The 20,783-nt window shown below is 40.0% G+C and overlaps 1 protein-coding gene across 2 annotated transcripts; it reads left to right on the forward strand.

The window, feature by feature from the left end:
* The first annotated feature begins 200 nt into the window (after window positions 1–200).
* On the forward strand, window positions 201–11,872 carry LOC140532918 (isopentenyl-diphosphate Delta-isomerase 1). 2 transcript variants are annotated; one of them, XM_072652065.1, is made up of 5 exons: window positions 201–406; window positions 4,257–4,429; window positions 5,177–5,269; window positions 9,107–9,237; window positions 10,327–11,872. In XM_072652065.1, exons 1-5 carry the CDS (start codon window positions 201–203, stop codon window positions 10,642–10,644), a joined length of 921 nt encoding a protein of 306 aa, XP_072508166.1. In that variant the 3' UTR covers window positions 10,645–11,872. The 2 variants fall into 2 exon arrangements, with proteins under 2 accessions (XP_072508166.1, XP_072508167.1); XM_072652066.1 differs by lacking the exon at window positions 201–406 and adding an exon at window positions 736–880.
* Window positions 11,873–20,783: the final 8,911 nt, after the last annotated feature.

The following is a 20,783-nucleotide window of genomic DNA, read 5'->3' on the forward strand; positions in this document are numbered from 1 at the left end:
GGTCGGCTCGGCCCCCCTTCCTTCAGCTCCTCTCCCACACTCCTCCCCACTTCGCTCAGCCTCCCAGAGAGCGCCGCCGACAGAGAGAGGCACGCGAGGGGCGGGCCCGGGAAGGACGCCCCCGCTCTCGGCAGTTGTGGAGCCATCAGGCGATCGAGCTACGTGGGGCTCGGGACGGCCCGCCATTGGTCGTCGCCAGGATGTGGCGCGGCGCGGCGCGGCTGGCGTTGGTCCGGGCGCTGGGGGGCGGGGCCTGGTCCCCCGCCCGGGGGCGGGGCTGGGGCGCGTTCTCGCCGCCCTTCTTGTACTGCCCCGGCAGTCTCGGCGCTGACAGTGTCGGCTACCGGTCCGGCGGCGTGGTCAGCGGAGCGGAGCCGCAGCATCGGGCCCTCGGCAGGAGCGCAGGGTAAGCAGCCGGCCCCTGGCTGGAAGCGGCGGGGCACGCGGAGCCCCTGGCTGCGCCGGCACGGCGTGTGTCCTCGATGGGAGGGGCCCGGCCTCCGGCGCTCGGGGGCTGGGGGCTCCGGGCCAGCGTGCCCCCTCCCCAGGCTCCGTTACCTCTTCCGTAGCAGGGATTCTCTCCAGTTTCTGGCCAGCTGGCTTCCCGAAGAGGAGCCCGCGCTCCCAGTCGGCTTGTTACTGCGCTGGAATCACTGGGTGCTCCCCTCCCGCGACTCCGGGTCGGAGCTGGATCCGAACCCCGACTGTGCTGAACCGGCGCCGTGGGGGGCCTTCCCCGAGGGGGCGTGAAGGGCGCTGATTAGTGACCCTGAGCTGAAGTCCGGCTGCCGCCGCAGGCCCGGGTCCGGAAGCTCTGAGGCTGGGCAGGTGTAGCGTTCTCCTAAAGATACTGCCTTGGAAAGCAGCTCTGCCCTTGGAGGTGGGAAAGGGAGAAGCGAGACGAGCTGCCCTGGTTTCTAACGGTGTGGGACGCTGGTGTCAGAGAAACAAGTTCCCAGAGCGACTCGTTGGCTTAGAAAACCACAAATTCCCATTATCTGTGTTGTGTTTTATGTATCTTGTTACACATTTCCCAATTACATTTTAATCTGGTTGGGGATGCTTTAAAAAAAGTTTTACTTAGGTCTACAAAAACCATGATCCTGTTTCTTATCTTGACTAGACTTTCTATCTTCCAAATAATTCCTTTTTTTCCTTTCCTGTGAACTTTATTTCTCATCGTGCATGGAATCAAAAAACACTTTGCATCCAACCCATACACAGAATCCCCACTCTAACAACATTCAAGGCTCTTTCTGAAAGTCCAGTAAAGACCTCGACTTCCCAGGATATACAATCATAATTTTGGACAGTTCTAATTCTTAGAAAGTTTTTCCTGATATCAGGGTTCAATTTTCTTTTCAATTTCCTTTCCTTGTTTTTAGTTCTGCCCTGTAGAAGTAACATCAGATCTTTCTCCTACATGGAAACCTTTCAGATACTTGGTGACACAGCTTTGGTATCCTGTCTGGAGTATTTCTAAGTATGCCCAGTTCTCCCTGCCTCATGTGAAATAAACTGAAGACCCTTCACCATTCTGATCATTCTCTTCTAGAGTCTCTTCTTTTCAGTGTCCTTCTTAAACTGGTGTTCACACTGAATCCAGTCTTCTCTATGGGATGTGACCAGGGCAAAGTAGCAAAGTATCCCGGAAACTTTGCCTTCCTTGATGCAGGCCAAGATTGCATTAGGGTTTTTAGCTGCCAAATTCCAGTGCTGACCTATATGGACTTTGCAGTCCATGAAAACTCCTTATCTTTTTCAGACACAACTACTGCGTAGCCAGGTATCTTCCACCCTGTACTTGAAAAATTAACTTATTTGTCCAAATACTTAGACATTGCATTTATGTCTTTTGAATTTTCATCTCAAGAGAATTGAGGTAAAAAAATTTTGTTGTTGCTCTCTCTCTCCCAAGTTTGTGTCTTCTGCAAATGTAAGCTTGCCATCTATACCATTATCGGAATCATTGATGAGCACAGATCCCTGAGATAGTCCTTTGGAGATCCTCTGCCATGTTGATGTTAAGGATTAACTTCTGCTACTCTTTGAATCCAGGGACCATAGAGCATTGAAAGTTAGAGCTGGAAGAGTTTATCCAGCATTTCACAGACCTGGACAAGTTAGATTAAGAAGGATTTCTGAACCATGTGGTTTTGGAAACAAGGACTACCCTGAGCCAAAAAAAGCATTAACATTTTGGATTAAAAAAATATTCAGTGGCCTGGCTGGACTCCAACCCTGCTTCATCCCCCCAATGAGAACAGGAGCAAGTTGCCAGATTTTCTTGTGAAGGCTAATTTTGTTTCTCATTTACGTTTCACTTCAAGTATCTTGTCCACTTTGTAGCTCTATGTCTCTCAAACATACCCCATTCTCTTCTCCCTTTCTTATATAGTGCTGTGTTTAGATTTCTAAACTCTCGGTAAGAGTGCCAAAATGGGATTTAGGCATAGAACTGGACCTAAAACTATAAACTGATAGTAACTTTCCGTAGTCCTGAGCCCCTTGACCTTCTTCCCTGCATTGGAAGGAATATTTCTGCCTCTCTTCCTCAACATGACAGAAGCCACAGTGAGCTTCAAGGGACCATTTTATTATGGAGCTCTGGAGTAAGGAAGGGCGTTTGAGAGGGGCCATGATGGGGATTGGGAATTGTGGTGCCAAAGGCGAGGGACAACAGGGAATTCCCTCTGGGGACGTAGAGGTTCTAGAGGTTGTTCCGTGTAGTGTAAACATATTAAGTCCATCCTGTGGGTCAGAGAGGATGCTAGAGTTACACATACAATAAATAGCCCTTGTCCTCAAAGACCTTCAAATTTTACTAGAGTTTAGGGGTAATGAGGAGAAGTAGGGAAGAGGTAAAGAATTTGCACATTGATTGGGGAAGAACACAAATTCCAGAGGTGTTACCTGAGCATTGAAGATAAGTGTTGTGGAGTTGTAGATGAACAGGAAATGCATTCTAATGATTAGATACACTGTAGAGATCAAAAACAGTTAATAGTTTAGTTTGGCTAAAATTTGCAGAATCCGTGTAGTATCTGAGAAGCAATCGAGAGTGACTGACAGATGTTGGCAGTTCTATAGGCAGTGGTTGGAATGACCAGGGGCTAGAATAGAAGAGGCCAACAGGAAGTCTACGACAGTAATGCAAGCAATAATTGAACCAGGCAGTCGTGCAATCGGTGGAGAGAATAGTATGGTTGGAAGAGATGTGGAGATAGAGTCTGAGATTTGGCAGCTGTCTGACTGGGGGTGAGGAAGAGCCAAGTGTAACTTCAACATTTATGATGCAAGTGACTGAGAAATGCCTTTAACAAAAATAAGGAAGTTTAGAAAAAAATGTTTTAGACATGTGGAGTTTGAGGTGTTTCCAAACTACCCAGCAGGAAGTATCCACCAGGAAGTTGGCAAGTGTGCAGCAGGAGTTCAAGAGAGAGATGATGGTTGAATTTGGGAATCAGACTATCAGATATCATAGATGTGATCATCAAGGGACCCAAGAGAAGAGAGGGCAGTCATACACGCATGGATTGAGAGATTAGAAGCCCTTGAGATCCACTTTCTGAATTTACAGGTGAGGAAACTGGGGTATGGAATGCTTACATGACTTGCTCAGTGACAGCTAGTAAGTACCTGAATCAGAATTTGAACCCAGGTCTTTTGATTCCAAGTCCTGTGCCCATTTCCCTCCATCATACTGCCTCTCATTGGTCAGCAGTGTTGGAAGCTGCAGGGAGGTCAAGAAAGAATGAGGACTAAGAAAAAAAGACATCAGATGTAGTGTTTAATAGCTTTGATAACCTTGGGGAGACCAGTTGTTGCCAACTGGGGAGGTTAGAAACCAGATTGAAGTGTTGAAAAGTGAGTGGGAAATGAAGAAACAGATATAACAAGTTTGTCCCTCAAAGGATCCTCCCTTTGAGAGAGAAGACAGGATCAAGTGAATCTATTTAAGACTCATAGTTGTGAGCATGTTTTTCTAGACAGATGTAAAGGAGCAAAAGATAGGAAGAGACTGAAGGTGGCTTTGGTGTGAGAGTGACTAGTGAGATAAACTTGTGTCAAGGATGGGAGAGGATAGGGATAAAGGCTCAGGTAGAGGGAGTTGGTCTTGCCCAGAAGGAGCCGCCTTGTCCTCAGCTACCTGGGTCAAGATAAAGAGGCTCAGCCATGGTGGGAAGGGGGGGTGTAGACGATTTCATTGAGAGATACAAGAAATGTGACAGTCTTCTCTTCCTCCTCTTTATCAGCTTCTTGGGAAGGATTGAACAGATCATAACCATGCCTGAAATAAACACTGACAATCTTGATGAGCAGCAAGTTCAGCTCCTTGCAGAGATGTGCATTCTTATTGATGAAAATGATAACAAGATTGGTGCAGAGACTAAAAAGAATTGCCACCTGAATGAAAACATTGATAAAGGTACAGTTGAAATTTTTTGTTTTGTTTCTAAATACATTTATCTGGCACCAAGAATTGGCAAAAACAGCCATTCAGGGACATTGGTGTTAGAAATCAATTTAAAATCAACTACAGTTGTTGTCAGTCATCTCCCCATTTGGGCTTCAATTACTCAGTGGCATAATAGTAATGAAAACATTGACATCTATATTTTACCGCATTTCCCCCTCCATTTTGTTGAGATGCTTGATGCCCTTTTCGTAAATGAAGATTGAAAAAAGCCAAATTTTGAGACTTGTCAGCATTGTTATGTAGAAATTATTAAGCCTAATACATCATGCAGAGGGAATTGTTGCAAAGCAGTCTCCACAAGAGCAGACAGCTGATTCCAGACTGAACTGGCTGTCCTTGTGCCACATAGCCTTGAAGGGTGTGGGCCCAGTGAAAGACAAAGCCACTAACTACTACAAGTAGAGCCCCTCTCTGAGCCTCAGTTTCCCCATCTGTAAGAGGAGAGAGGTGGACTAGACAGCTTCTCAGGTTCCTTCCACCTCTCAATTTATGATCCTGTTGCTCAGTAACAACAAACTTCCCCATGGTGGTTGATGAAACGGTCTCAATTTCAACTTTTCCTAAGTCTATCCAGATGTGGGAGGGAGGATACTGTGGGAATTGGGTTACAAGATAACTTTCTGAGGCTTAAGTGGAGAAATAGAGAAGCTTTTTGTAAGTCATGTCAATGATAATATTTCTTTTTTTCCTTTTAAGGATTATTACATAGAGCTTTCAGTGTCTTCTTATTTAATAGTGAAAATAAGTTATTATTGCAGCAGAGATCAGATGCTAAAATTACTTTTCCAGGTCAGTACACTTATTTTCAGTTTTTATGTGATCAACTTCATGGTATAGTGGGATGAGCCTGTAGATTTTCGAGTCATAAGACATCTGGGTTCAAGTCAGACCTTTCATACTCTATTAACTGTTTGACCATGGTCAATGGCAAGTCATTTTAATTTCAGTTTTCTCATCTGTAAAGTGGGGAACATGACGTATCTTGTCATTTGTTATTTATATAGTGCTTCAAGTTTTCTAAAGCGTTTAGCCTACGTTATCCTACCTGAGCCTCAAAACACTTAGCCTTAGTCCCCTCCTCTGTAAGATAAGGCAGTGGACTCAGTGGCTTTTAAGGTCTCTTCCAGCTCTCCATCTTTGTTCCCAAGAAGTCTGTGAGGTAGGTAGTATGGGTATTAATATGCACATTTTTACAGATAAACAAACTGAATGTTAGAAAGTTAGTTTACTTACAGTCACGCTGCTATGCTTGTAAGGACCAGAGGTGAGACTGGAGGATACCTGTTTGCCCAGGGAACACAACCAAGAACCCCAGCATACGTGTACAGGTTCTTAGATCTGCTTTTCTAAAAGGAAAACAACTTTTGAGGGGTCAACAATCACTTTAATCAAGCACATGTATCATTCACTTAGTTTAGGAGAAAAAGTCAGTTCACTGAACTTCAGAGAAAATGCAGAGGAATCAAAATCAACAGGCAGGCTTCCAACTGTCTGACAGTAAGCAACACATACATCACAGATAAACAGACATCCAACTGTCTGACCGTACATACAGAGTTACCAAAGAGAGAAGCACCAACATTGGATTTTCAAAGCTGGGGGGCTTCTTAGCGTCTGCCCGGCGTCTTGTCTGGCCAAACAAACATTCCCAGTGAGGAAGCCCCAAAGTAAAACCTCACCTCAGAGTATTTGTACACTTTTCAGAGCCAGAGGGCATCACAACCCTTGGGAACCAGGGCATTAGAAATTAAGAAAAGGTGTGGACCTCTCCTAATCAAGCTTCCCTTAATGGGCAGGCCCATCAATGGTGGAGAAGATCTTTAACTCTCGTTAGCATTACACAGGGTTATGCTGACCCACATGGTGGTTCTCAGAGCTGGAGTCTGCCCACTCCCCTGGCTATGCCCAAGGCATGTGGGGGGTCCTGGTGTGTTGGTGTGTGCCTGCTCTGTCACACTGGGGTTCAGGCTCTCCCATGGGTTGACTGAAGTGGGACTTCTTGCTGGGACGTTTCCTGTCCTAAACTTTGTTCCCCTTTTGCCCTAATGAGATAGACCTTTCTGGGCGATCTTCCAAGTTTCTTGGGCTAAAAGATTATTTCACCCCATCTTTTTGCTGGTTCTGCTGTTCCAGGATTTGTTTTGGGTGCTATTTTATGGTGGTTTGGAGTGAATATGGAAGAGTTTCAGTGATTTACTGCTTACTCCACCATCTTGGCTCCCAGAAGTTCAGAGATGGGACTAGAAGTTAGGTCTTCTTGAATCTTTAGCCCACCATGCTGCCTCTCACAGGATTATTTGGAGGATCTGATAAGATAATATATGGAAAGGGCTTTATAAACTACATAGTACTTGGTGATAGTTCTTACACTAGCTGATCAAGCAGTCCTCTTTGGGGTTAATCTCTACAGTGGTTGGGAAGACTCTTAGAACTATGTCTACCATGGCACTCAGGAAAGATTAGGTAGTGGCAGTGAGCACTGAGTGAGAAAGATTCCACAAGTAAGATCTTGTTTTTTAGGAACAGAACTATTTTTTGTTTCTAACAGAAATTTTTTCCATGATAGTAGATTTTCAGGGCTGACATTAGTTTTCATGTACTTGTACAGAGTTAAAAAAAAACCAGATTGATCCACTCTTTAAGTTTACAAAGAAGTTATATATAAATGTAACTTTTAAATAAAGCTCTGTTTAAATAAATTTTAAAGGCATCTTCTGATACAAGGTGAGAGTTTTCTAACGTTAATCCCTTTTTAGCAAAAGTATTTTAAGTCCCGAAAAAAACAAACTCCCTGCTAGATATGTGGTAAGAGCAGGGAGCTTGAAACCAGTTAAATTAGGTGAAGAGAGAAAACTATTAATTAGAAAATATTTATGGGTTTCTTTTCCTTTTTTTTTTTTTTTGATGAAGAACAGTGACATACTGCTTTGTCACTGTCCTTTCTGCTTTGGCCATGAGGTAGCAGAGAACACTTGAGACAGGCTGTAGAAGAGACCTTGTTTTCATGCTGCCTTCTCGCCTCCACCCTTAATTCATAGATAGATGGATGGATGGATATATATATAGTTGTATATCTATATCTCCCTATATCAGTTTATATCTACAGGTAGGTAGATATGAGAAAAAGCTCTCTTGTGGTATCAAGAAAGTCTTCTTCACAGGCTCTTGGTCAGCTTTGCACCAGTGCACTAGAGCTGTCAATAAGCTGAAGTGATTATCTCCAAATTAAAAAATTCAAAGGGAAATTAGTGCTACTCCAAGGTGGAGAATGCCAGGGTTAAATGGTTCAAAACAATTTAAGAATAAAGATCACATGCCTAGATGTTTGTTTTTATTTCAGTCCTGTTCAACATTACAGATCCTGTTTAAATATAGTATTTAATGCATACTTAGCTGTTTTAATTAAGAATCCATTTTTATAGGAGAAAGTATAACTGATCTATCTCTGTTAATTACATCAATGAGAATTCTAGTTGTTTGGATCATGTGGCCATAGTCAAGAAAAAGCTATCCACTTGGTGACAGCCTACTCTTAATTGTAAGCATGCTACAATTTTTTTTGTATTGCCCATAATCTAGGAAAGTGTTGTGCACACAGTAGGCTGGATGATTAAAAGATTAATAAAATTGTGGTTTAAAAATAACTCTGCCTGTAGTACCCATGAGCCAGAGTCCATATGCAGCAACATCCCATTTTTCCCAAGTGTCTAGTATAACCCTGAACCTAGAAGCAACAGAAAAAAAATGCCTTTAAAATAGTGATGAAAGTTGTGTGACAGTATAGCACAAATTATATATGAAATGCTCAAGAAAAGCTAAAGAAAGGAAGGGAATAGGAGTGGGGAAGGGGTGTCACTAGGTGTCTTTGTGGGTAAAGCTCTAGGTTTGCCTTTAGGAAGACCAGAGTTCACATGCTGCCTCAGACACTTACCAGCTGTGTGACCCTGGATAAGTTACTTAACCCTTCTCAGCCTCAGTTTCCTCATCTGTAAAACGGTGCTAACAACAATGACACCTAATTCACAGGATTGTTTGAGGGTCAGATGAAATAGTACATGCAAAGTCCTTTGAAAACTCTGAAGTGCTAGTTAAATATTATCATCACTGTCATTATTACCAACAAATACTATGTGGAGATGTTACGTTAGGTGATACACATGAATCAGTGGAGGAGATTCTAAGTGGAAGAGTATCATGACTTTATGCCCATAATTTGATTGTTACATTTTTGTATTTATCAAAGTGTAAACATCCATAGCACATATCCACATCCAAAGCATTCATTCTGGCACCTTTAAAGCTGTTGACATTTAATTTAATAGAGAATATTTTTTATGTTCATATTTATGGGACAGGTGCTACTGGTGAGAAGCCAGTAAATTGTGGCATTAGAGTCCTTTCATAATAAGAGGAAGAGGGTAAACCCCCAGATCTGTAATTTAACTTAAATTTGTAATAGCTTCTTAAAAGCACAAAATAGCGTTTATTTCTAAATACAAAAATTTGCATTATAAACTGATTTTGTTATGTCATAAAAAATGAGAATTTAATAATTACTCTTCTTCATACAATGTTCATGATTTTTCAGGGAAGTGACATAATTTAATCTCTTTTAACATTTTGTAGGCTGTTTTACAAACACTTGTTGTAGTCATCCACTAAGCAACCCAGTGGAACTGGAAGAAAATAACGCCATTGGAGTAAGGCGGGCAGCTCAGAGACGTTTAAAAGCTGAACTAGGAATTCCCATGGAACAGGTAACGAGTGATTCTCTGTGATATTTAGCAACTGAGAACTAAATATAAGCTGAAACTTGCTCTTGATGGCTAGGTTGCAAGAGAAATTTTGGATTCTTGAAGTTTCTTGTTGAATAGTCCTTTGACTGTAGAAAGTAATGTGAATTAATTCAAACTAAAACTTCTATTTTTGTTCCTTCTCCATAGTAAGTCTTGCTCAGTACTGAGACATGTTGACACTGTTTATGTTCTTATAAGAATTTTAGTTTTTTTGTGGCTCATGGTCTTCCTTTCCACATGAATTTCTGTCTGCATATTTGGGGACTCCAATAGGCATTCCAGCTCCTGCCTTGATACAGGCTTCCCCTCTTTCCTGGAAATGTGCTTCCTTCCTTCTCTTCTTCTCTCAGGAGGCCCAGCTCAGGTGCTGCCACACCCCCAAAACTTTAACTCATTTCCTGATCTGTTAGTGCTCTCCCCCTTCTCAGTTATTTTGTATTTACTTAGTTGTTACTGTTTTTATCAAACTTCACTATAAAGTTCCTGATGGGCAGGAACTTTGTTCATCTCTGTGTTTCTATTCACATTGCCTGGAATAGTCCTTTGCACATGAGAGAAGCTGAGATGTTTGATTTGAATGGAATATTAAAGAAACAATGCATAGGAGATGATTGTTTTGTAAAAATTCCCTGTGAACTGAACTGTACAATTGAAGTATTTTTCTTTACTGTGTTTGGATAGAAATTAGTTATCACTAATGGATAAATGATTCTCCCTGAGAAAGTATGGTAACTCATTCTCTCAGAAATGTTCTCAATGTAGGTCTTTATATAATGCATGACATTGATGCACAATTTTAAAAGGTTGAAAATTTGTAAAACAGTGCTTTATTATATACTATGATGCCATGAGACTTTTTAAACTACTGAAGTATTGCATGAAGTTTTTCCAAATAAAGCTATCTTCCAAGGACAATTAAAACTACAACTGTTCTTTTGTTCCAGGTAATATTGAAATGTTCCCATAAAAAAATATTCATTTATATATACTTAGAAATATAAAGATTTTTTATTCTTGTTTAACAAAATTTTGGTCTGTTTTTGGTCACAGGTTCCTCCAGAAGATATTTGCTATCTAACACGAATCCACTACAAGGCACAATCTGATGGGATTTGGGGAGAACATGAAATTGATTATATCTTGTTTGTGAGGAAGAATGTAACCTTAGATCCAGATCCCAATGAGATTAAAAGCTATTGTTATGTGACCAAAAAAGAACTAGAAGAACTCCTGGAAAAAGCAGCTAATGGTGAAATTAAGATTACACCCTGGTTCAAAATCATTGCTGAGACTTTTCTTTTTAAATGGTGGGATAACTTGAATCACTTGAATAGATTTGTTGAACATGAGAAAATTCATAGAATGTAAAAATGTGAGTCTAGAAAACTCCATATTGAATTCATTTTAAAATTACCTTGTTCTCTTTTATGAGGACCATCATAGATGATGCACTCTTTGAATATGTAGAAAGACCACTGGCTAGGTGACTGTAAATCATATGTGTTAGGTGTATACATGGCCAAATAGTGTATACATCTGGAAGATTTTTTATTTAAAAATAAAACAAAAACCACACATGCCTGTAGACACACTCACAATTTAGCTAGATTAAATTTAACATGTGCCTAAAAAATCTATATGTGGCAAATTTACACAAATTAAGTTTTAATATGATTGGGACAGACTTTTCAAGTATCTTCGTTTCTTTTATGGTTCAGATAAAAGTATTTGTCTAAAGAAGGATTATATTTACTTCTAAAATATTGATTACCTTCTTATCTGCTTGGCTGTTTTGAAACATGCTGAAATAATTTCAGTGTAACTATTAAACAAGTACAGAAGATTCTAAGGCAACTGGTGATGTCTCAAAGGTTTGGTTTCTTTACCTCTATTCTGAGTGAAAATGGAGGTTAGTCATTCTGAAAGTGGGACCTTAAAAAAAAAGGAAGAAAAGAAAGTAGTTTTAAGTTTTACGACTGCTTTTTGTATAAATACTTGAATTCAAACAGCACTGTTCTAGGCAGAAATAACAGGACAAAACCTTTTCTAAAAAGTTTTTCAGCTAGGTACATTTTTCATATCAAAGTTTTAAAAATCAAAAACACTGCAACTATTTATGAACTAGGAGTGTGGATCAGAAAACGTAGAGAGAATGACTTGATTGTAGAAGAGAACAATTAAAGCCTGAGAGCTATTTTAAGATAGTGTAGAGTAAGACCTTCTGGGAGCCAGCCTGACTCAAGTGAATTTTGGTTACTGAGGTACTAAGATGCACAGTTTTAAGTTTTACCTGCTGATTTACTTGCCTACTGTCTCTAAAATCTAGGGAGATTCTGTTAACCATAAGAAGTTATAGTCTAACAAAAGATGAAGAGAAAATTTAAAATTTGCTTTTTAAACCTGTGATGAACAGTGGGGATGAGGGAGGGAAGAATCCTGTCCTTAAATTTTAACATGTATTTATTTATAGTTTCTAAATGATTATATTGAACCTTTTTTGTCCTGCTCATCTGTATTCAGCATGGCTTATGATGGATTTATTTTACTAAACAAAGTATAAAAGTCAATAAAAGAATTTTCACATTGTTTAAACTTTTTTGGTTGTTCAGTGGTTTTTCAGTCATGCCTGACTCATGACTCCACTTGGTGTTTTCTTGGCAAAGATACTGGAATGGTTTCCCATTTTCTTCTATTGCTCATTGTACATGAAGAAACTGAGGTAAACAGGGTTAATGTGACACAGTAATCTATAACCTTACGGCACTGATCAAAATAATATTGTGTCAACAGTAGGTTGAAAGAAGGAATGAAGCATTTACTGTGTGCCAAGCACTGTGCTAAAGACTGGGGATATGAAAATAAGTCCTGGCTCTCATGCGAAGGGATTAGGTGCAAATCAGGTGAAAGAGTTCTGTGGTCTTTAGGGTGCTGAGGAAAAGCAAATAGTAAGGGTTTAATGTCATTGCCATTGACAAATTCATGCTAGTTTTTGATGTTGACCCAGGGGACAGTGCCACGAACTTGGTGGCAAGAATTTTCCTTTCTAGCTCTTCATTACCTATAGCAGTAAGCACCTGCAGGAACAGTTGCCAGGCTGGGCCCCCACAGGAGTCACTTGGCAGGGTCATGGCTGAGAGCCCTGGGCTAGAAACATTCCTCTCCTATGGCTCTTTGGTCCTGGCTCCTGGACTTTCTCTATCAGGATCTGAAGGAAGGTGGTCAAGTTGGTGGTGGTGGTTCAACTTAGTGGGTACATGCCACCTCCAGTCTTTACCGCAGTGTGCCTTGCTGCTTCAGCTAGACTGGCTGGTTTGCCCAGTCTTTGGCAGCTGGTAGGGATGACTGGGTTAGATGAAATATCCTAAATTCTTTTGTAATCTGCCTTTGATACTCAGTTCTCCATAACCTCAAGGGAAATTAGAATTCCTTTTTTCCCCTGGACACATTATTCCTTGTAGGAGAGTCATAGTACAAACAGAATCAGTTTATCAACATAAAATTTGGAAGTTTTGATAGTTCTAGGTTGTCTACTTCTAAGCCTGATGGGCTAGAATCCGATCATGGTAATCTTCCAAGTGGAATAAAGCACTTAGCAGCTGCTGCTTTGCTAAGTTCTAGAACCTGCATTTTCCCATAGTAATGTCTTTTCTGAAGGGCAAGGAAACCCATTGCAGCCCCTTTGCCCAAGTGTACATGTAAAGATCCTCAAATAAGATATTATTATTTTTTTTTGTTTTTTTTGTTTTTTTTTTTTACCAAATGAATGAGAGGCCTTTATTATAGTTATTTTTAAAATAAAGTTAATGTAAATAATTTAAGAAATAGAAATGTTTTTCTTTTTTTTTTATTTTTTTATTTTTTTAATGTTTAACAATCACTGCCATACAATTGCGATTTTATCCCTCCCCACCCACCCCCCACTACCTCCCTCCCTCCCCACGACTGCATACAATTCTGTATAGATTCTACATATACTTTCCTATTGAGTATATTTTCACTATAGTCATGCTATGTAGTCAGACTAAGATAAATGAAAGAATCCGTATAACAAATCAGAACATGATACACAAACAGATACACATACACAAACATGATCTGCTACATTATGTGAGTGACTTCCATATTTCTCTCTCTGAGTGTGGAAGGCATTTTGCCTTGAGGTCCACCATTGGGATTTTTTTTTTTTTTCAGAAGTTCTTGTGTTATTACAAAAATCTAAGTCTACCAGAAAAAACTCTCACACACTGTGGTTGTTGCTGTGCATAAAGTTCTCCTGGTTCTGCTCCTTTCACTCAGCATCAGGTCATATAAGTCCTTCCAGGCCTCTCTGAAGTCTTCTTGTTCATCATTTCTTATGGCACAATAGTACTCCATTACATTCATATACCATAATTTATTCAGCCATTCCCCAATTGATGGACATCCCCCTGACTTCCAGTTTTTGGCAACTACATAGAGTGCTGCTATAAATATTTTTGTACATGTGGGACCCTTTCCCATTTTTATGATCTCTTGGGGATATAGTCCTAGTAGCGATATTGCTGGGTCAAAGGGTATGCACATTTTTGTAGCCCTTTGGGCATAGTTCCAAATTGCTCTCCAGAATGGTTGGATGCGCTCACAGCTCCACCAACAATGAATTAGTGTTCCAACTCTCCCACATCCTCTCCAGCATTTATCATTTTCTTGTTCTGTCATGTTTGCCAATCTTATAGGTGTGATGTGGTACCTCAGAGTTGTTTTGATTTGCATCTCTCTAACCAATAGTGATTTAGAGCATTTTTTCATATGATTATAGATAGCTTTAATTTCTTCCTCTGAAAATTGCCTGTTCATATCCTTTGACCATTTATCAATTTGGGAATGACTTGTATGATTATACATTTGGGTCAGTTCTCTATATATTCTAGAAATGAGGCCTTTATCCCCGAGCTTAGCTGTAAAAATTTTTTCCCAATTTACTACATCCCTCCGGATTTTGGTTGCATTGGGTTTGGTTGTGCAAAAACTTCTCAGTTTAATGTAATCAAAGTTATCCATTTTGCATTTCATAATGCATTCTATCTTTCCTTTAGTAAAGAATTCTTCCCTTCTCCATAGATCTGATAAATACACTATTCCTTGCTTCTCCAGTTTATTCATGGTATCAATCTTCATACCTAAATCATGTACCCATTTGGACTTTATTCTTGTGTACGGTGTCAGGTATGGGTCTATGCCTAATTTCCGCCACACTGTTATCCAGTTTTCCCAGCAATTTTTATCAAACAATGAGTTCTTATCCCAGAAGCTGGGGTCTTTGGGTTTATCAAACAGAAGGTTGCTATATTCCTTGCCTACTGCATCTTGAGTGCCAAGTCTATTCCACTTGTCTACCTCTCTGTTTCTTAGCCAATACCAAGTGGTTTTGATAACTGCTGCTTTATAGTACAGTTTAAGGTCTGGTAGCGCTAGGCCACCTTCCCAGGCATTTCTTTTCATTAGTCCCTTTGATATTCTGGACCTTTTGTTTTTCCAAATGAATTTTGATATTATTTTATCCAGATCTAGAAAGTAATTGTCTGATAGTTTAATTGGTATGGCACTAAATAAGTATATTAATTTGGGTAGAATTGTCATTTTTATTATATTAGCACGGCCTACCCATGAGCAACTAATGTTTTTCCACTTACTTAAATCTGAGTTTATTTGTGCAAAAAGTGTCTTGTAATTGTGTTCATATAGTCCCTGGGTTTGTTTTGGCAGGTAGACTCCTAAGTATTTTATACTGTCTACCCTAACTTTAAATGGGATTTCTCTTTCTATCTCTTGCTGTTGAACTTTGTTCCTAATATATAGGAATGCAGAAGATTTGTGTGGGTTTATTTTGTACCCTGCAACTTTGCCAAAGTTGTTTATTAATTCTAGTAATTTTTTACTTGAATCTCTGGGATTCTCTAGGTAAATCATCATATCATCTGCAAAGAGTGATAACTTAGTTTCTTCTTTGGCTATTCTAATTCCTTGAATATCTTTATCTTGTCTAATTGCTACAGCTAACATTTCTAGTACCATATTGAATAATAGTGGTGATAATGGACAACCTTGTTTCACCCCTGATCTTATTGGGAATGCATCTAGCTTATCCCCATTGCATATAATGCTTGCTGAAGGTTTTAGATAGATACTGCTTATTATTTTATGGAAAGTTCCCTTTATTCCTACGTTCTCCAATGTTTTTAGTAGGAATGGATGTTGTATTTTGTCAAAAGCTTTTTCTGCATCTATTGAGATAATCATGCGGTTTTTGTTAGCTTTGTTGTTGATGTGATCGATAATGCTAATAGTTTTCCTAATATTGAACCAGCCCTGTAATCCTGGTATGAATCCTACCTGATCATAATGTATTAATCTCGTGATAAGATGCTGTATTCGTTTTGCTAAAATCTTATTTAAAATTTTTGCATCTATATTCATTAGGGAAATTGGTCTATAATTTTCTTTCTCTGTTTTGTCTCTTCCTGGTTTGGGTATCAAAACCATATTTGTATCATAGAAAGAATTTGGGAGGACTCCTTCTTCCCCAATTTTCAAGAATAGTGTATGTAGTATTGGAATTAACTGTTCTTTAAATGTTTGATAGAATTCACTTGTGAATCCATCTGGCCCTGGAGATGTTTTCCTAGGGAGTTCATTGATGGCTTGTTCAATTTCTTTTTCTGAGATGGGGTTGTTTAAGTATTCAACTTCCTCTTCTGTTAATCTGGGCAATTTGTATTTTTTAAAATATTCATCCATCTCATTCAGATTGTCGAATTTGTGGGCATAAAGTTGGGCAAAGTAGTTTCTAATTATTGTTTTAATTTCCTCCTCATTGGAGGTGAGTTCACCCCTTTCATTTTTAATGTTAGTAATTTGGTTTTCTTCTTTCTTTTTTTTGATCAGATTAACCAAAGGTTTATCAATTTTATTAGTTTTTTCATAAAACCAACTATTGGTTTTATTTATTAATTCAATAGTTTTCTTTATTTCAATTTTATTAATCTCTCCTTTGGTTTTCAGTATTTCTAATTTGGTATTTACTTGGGGATTTTCAATTTGTTCTTTTTCTAGCTTTTTCAACTGCAAGCCTAAGTCATTGATCTCCTCTTTCTCTATTTTATTTATGTAAGCATTCAGAGATATAAAACTTCCCCTAATAACTGCTTTTGCAGTGTCCCATAAGTTTTGGTATGTTGTCTCACTATTGTCATTCTCTTGAATGAAGTTGTTGATTGTTTCTATGATTTCTTCTTTAACCCAATCCTTCTTTAGAATTAGATTATTTAGTTTCCAATTGATTTTTGGTTTCTCTTTCCATGGCCTTTTATTACATGTAATTTTTAATGCATTATGATCTGAAAAGGATGCATTGATTATCTCTACCTTTCTGCACTGGATTGTGAGATTTTTATGTCCTAGTACATGGTCAATTTTTGTAAATGATCCATGTACCGCTGAGAAAAAGGTATATTCCTTTCTATTCCCATTTAATTTTCTCCAAAGATCTATCATATCTACCTTATCCAGAGTTTTATTTACCTCCTTAACCTCTTTCTTGTTTATTTTGAGGTTGGATTTATCTAGTTCAGAGAGGGGGAGGTTGAGGTCCCCCACTAGTATAGTTTTGCTATCAATTTCTTCCTTCAACTCCCCCAACCTCTCCTCTAAGAATCTGGATGCTATACCACTTGGAGCATACATGTTTAGTAATGATATTGCTTCATTGTCTATGGTGCCTTTTAGTAGGATATAGTTTCCATCCTTATCCCTTTTGATTAGATCTATTTCTGCTTTTGCTTTGTCTGAGATTAGGATTGCTACTCCTGCCTTTCTTACATGAGCTGAGGCACAATATATTCTGCTCCATCCTTTGACCTTTATCCTATGTGTATCCCCCCGTTTCAAATGTGTTTCTTGTAAGCAGCATATTGTTGGATTATGGCTTTTAATCCATTCTGCTATCCGTCTCCGTTTTATGGGAGAGTTCATCCCATTCACATTCACAGTTATGATTACAATCTGTGTATTTCCCTCCACCCTCATTCCCACCATTTGTGCTTTTAACTCTCCCGTCTCCCTTCCCCTCCTCAATAGTATTCACTTTTCTCCCCCTCCTCCTGCAGCCTTCCCCTCCTTCTTTTAGCCCCCCTCCCTTTTAGTCCCCTTTACTCTTATTGCTTCTTTCCTCCCTTTTAGCCACCCTCCCCTTTCTTCCCCCTTCCCCTCCTACTACCTATAGAGCTAGTTAGGATTATCTGCTTAAGATTATTGTTCCCTCCTTTGAACAAATCAAATGAGAGTACCTCTCAAACAATGCTCATCTCCCTCCCCTCCTTCCCTCTACTATAGTTTTGTACTTCTTCCTGTGATATAATTTGCCATTTTCTGCTTCCCCCTTTCCACACCTCCTATTACATTCCCTTCTCATACTTAAATCATATTTTTGACATGACATCATTTACTTTATGCCTGTTCCCTCTACATATATCCCTTTTATCATAATAGCTGCACAGTTCTCAAGATTAACAGGTATCATCTTCCCTTATAGGGAGGTAAACAGATTGCCCTAATTGAGTTGCAAGTTTTTGTTTTTGTTTTTTCCCCTCTGTTTACCTTTTTATGATTCTCTGGAGACCTGCATTTGAAGATCAAATTGTCTATTGAGTTCTGGTGTTTTGGTCAGGAAGCTCTGGAAATCCCTTATTTCGTTGAATGACTTTCTCCTTGCCTGAAATGTTATGCCGAACTTTGCTGGGTAGTTGATCCTTGGTTGGAGTCCCAACTCCTTTGCCTTACGGAATATTGGGTTCCAATTCTTTCGATCTTTTAATGTAGAAGCTGCAAGGTCCTGTGTGATCCTGACTGTGTGACCTTGATATTTAAATTGTTTCTTTCTGGCTGCTTGTAGTATTTTCTCCTTCACTTGATAGCTCTGGAATTTGGCAACTATATTTCTTGGGGTTTTGAGTTTGGGATCCCTTTCCGGTGGGGAACGGTGGATTCTTTCGATGACTATTTTGCCCTCTGAGTCTAGTACTTCTGGGCAGTTTTCCTTGATGATTTCCTGGAAGATATTGTCCAGACTCTTTTCTTCATCATGGGTTTCTGGCAGGCCAATAATTCTTAGATTTTCTCTCCTGGATCTATTTTCCAGGTCAGTTGTTTTTCCAATTAAATATTTTAGATTTTCTTCTGTCTTTTCATTCTTTAGATTTTGTTTGACTGATTCTTGTTGCCTCTTTGAGTCATTAGTTTCTACTTGCCCAATTCTAATCTTGATCGTATTGTTTTCTTCAGTTAGCTTTCGCATCTCCTTTTCCATCTGGCCAATTTTTCCCTTTAAGGAGCTATTTTCTCCATTTAATTTTTGTACTTCTTTTTCCATTCGACCAATTTTCCCAGTTAGGTTTTGGGTTTCCTTTTCCATCTGATCAATTTTCCCTATTAGGTTTTGAGTTTCCTTTTCCGTTTGATTAACTCTTCCTTTTAGGGAATTATTCTCTCCAGTTAATTTTTGAACTTCCTTTTCCATTTCTTCAATTTTCTTTTTCAGATTGATGTTCTCATCAGTGAATTCTTTTTTTATAGTTTTAAAATCATTGGCCAGTTTTTCTTTTATATCCTTCTTCAGACGTTCCAGGTAATCTAGTTGTGCTTGCGAGAAATTCATAGTCCCATCTGAGGTTTCAGATGGAAGTACAGTCTCAGCTCTGACCTCTTTGGTGTTTGTGTTTTGGTCCTTATCCCCATAGAAAGATTTTATGGTTTTTTCACTTTTCGTCTGCTTTTTCCGATTCATGATGTTGGCTGAGTGTTGTAGCTTTTGGTTCTTTCATTCAGAAGATACAGATCTTTTAAGTTGAATTGATGTTTGTCTAGGCTAAAAGCAGGCTTTTGTTTTTTGTTGTTGTTGTTGTTGTTGTTGTTTCCCAGATCAACCCTGGGGTTAGCTTGATAGGTGTGTGGGAGGTGTGGTCTGGTCTCAGGCTATCTCCTCAGCTGGCCTGAGGCAAAGGCAAGGTCCGGGGATGGTGATCCCAGCTTCCCTATTGTCTTCCCTTTCCCCTGGAGGGCTGGGGCACACCTAGAGGCTAATGCGTGTTCCTGCCCCTCCTGGAGCTCGTCTCCTGGGCTGAGGCTTGCTTGGGTCTCAGTGCGAATTTTCTCTGCCCTGGGTCGTCTGTCCCTCCAGATCGCCTCCACCACGGTGGGAAGAATCCCCCTTTGCCACTTTTCCAGCCTCTGGTGTTATGAGACCACCCGCCCCCTTCTGCTGTTCCCACTGATCCAGGATTAATCTGGGGAAGAATTTTATGGTTCCCTCACGGTCATGGGGGGGAGGGGAGAGCACTTACTGATCACTCCGGCATCCTAGCTCCTGGATGTTCAAGTAGTGACCCGCTGAAGTCCCGTCTTTAGGCTGAAGATTTCAAAGGCTGTTGCGCTGATATCGTTGGCTCGGCCTGGCTTATCTCCTGCTCCGCTGGTCTCGCCTGCCACTCTTGGGCCCCTCGGGTCGCCTCCGCCCTGCCGCGCCGACCGCGCTACGCTGTGCGCCGGGGTCTTACCCCCGCGGAACAGATCCCTCCCGTGGACCTTCCAGTCCAGCCTGGGCTCCGAATCTGTCAAAGTCCGTCTCCCACTGGATTCTACACCTCCAAAGTCTGGTCAGACTCTCCCCCCAGAGATATCCAAAGGAGTTTTTCCAGGAGCTTAGGTGAGTCATTGCTTTCACTCCGCCATCTTGGCTCCGCCCTAAGATATTATTTTATGCAGTTTGGTGCTAACTATGAATAGGGTTGTCCGAGCTATACTGAAAATAGGTGACCTAATAGCTACTCAATCGTAGAATTTCCAAGTCGGAAAGTTTTAGTCCATCTCTATCTGAAAACGAATCCCTTGTACAATCTAGCAAACAAGTGAGCTTCTAGCATTTCCTTTAAGACTTCTAGTGAAGTTACTATGTGCTGGGTTACCCTGTCCCACTTTCAGGTAGCTATGATTGTTTGGAAAATTTTTGTCAGGCACTAATTTCTTAATATTAACTGTTTCTATTTTGTTCAGAAACCCTGAGAGTCTTCCCCTGCTGGGCTGATTTTTTTTTAACTAGGTAAAAGAGGCCATTCTGTACCTCATTTCTTACCTAGCCTTAATCACTGAATGGCCATTGCTGCAGTCAAACAGACCTGTTAAAGACCTTTGCTTAAAAAGGCCAAGGTCTTAAAAGATCCCCAAAGTAGCCTTAATGCAAAATGCCATGCACATCTAGAGAAAGAACTATGGAATTGGGACACAGAATGAAGCAGACTATTTTCTCTTGTGTTAATACTTTGTTTTGTTTTGATTTCTCTCGTGGTTTCTCCCATTCATTTTAATTCACCTATGTAACATTAATGTGAAAATGTGTTTAATAAGAATGTGTGCATAGAACCCATATAAGACTGCATGCTGTCTTAGGCAGGGAGGGGGATGGAAGGAGAAAAAAT

The sequence above is a fragment of the Notamacropus eugenii genome, chromosome 3, assembly GCF_028372415.1.
Source record: "Notamacropus eugenii isolate mMacEug1 chromosome 3, mMacEug1.pri_v2, whole genome shotgun sequence".
Lineage (NCBI taxonomy): Eukaryota > Metazoa > Chordata > Mammalia > Diprotodontia > Macropodidae > Notamacropus > Notamacropus eugenii.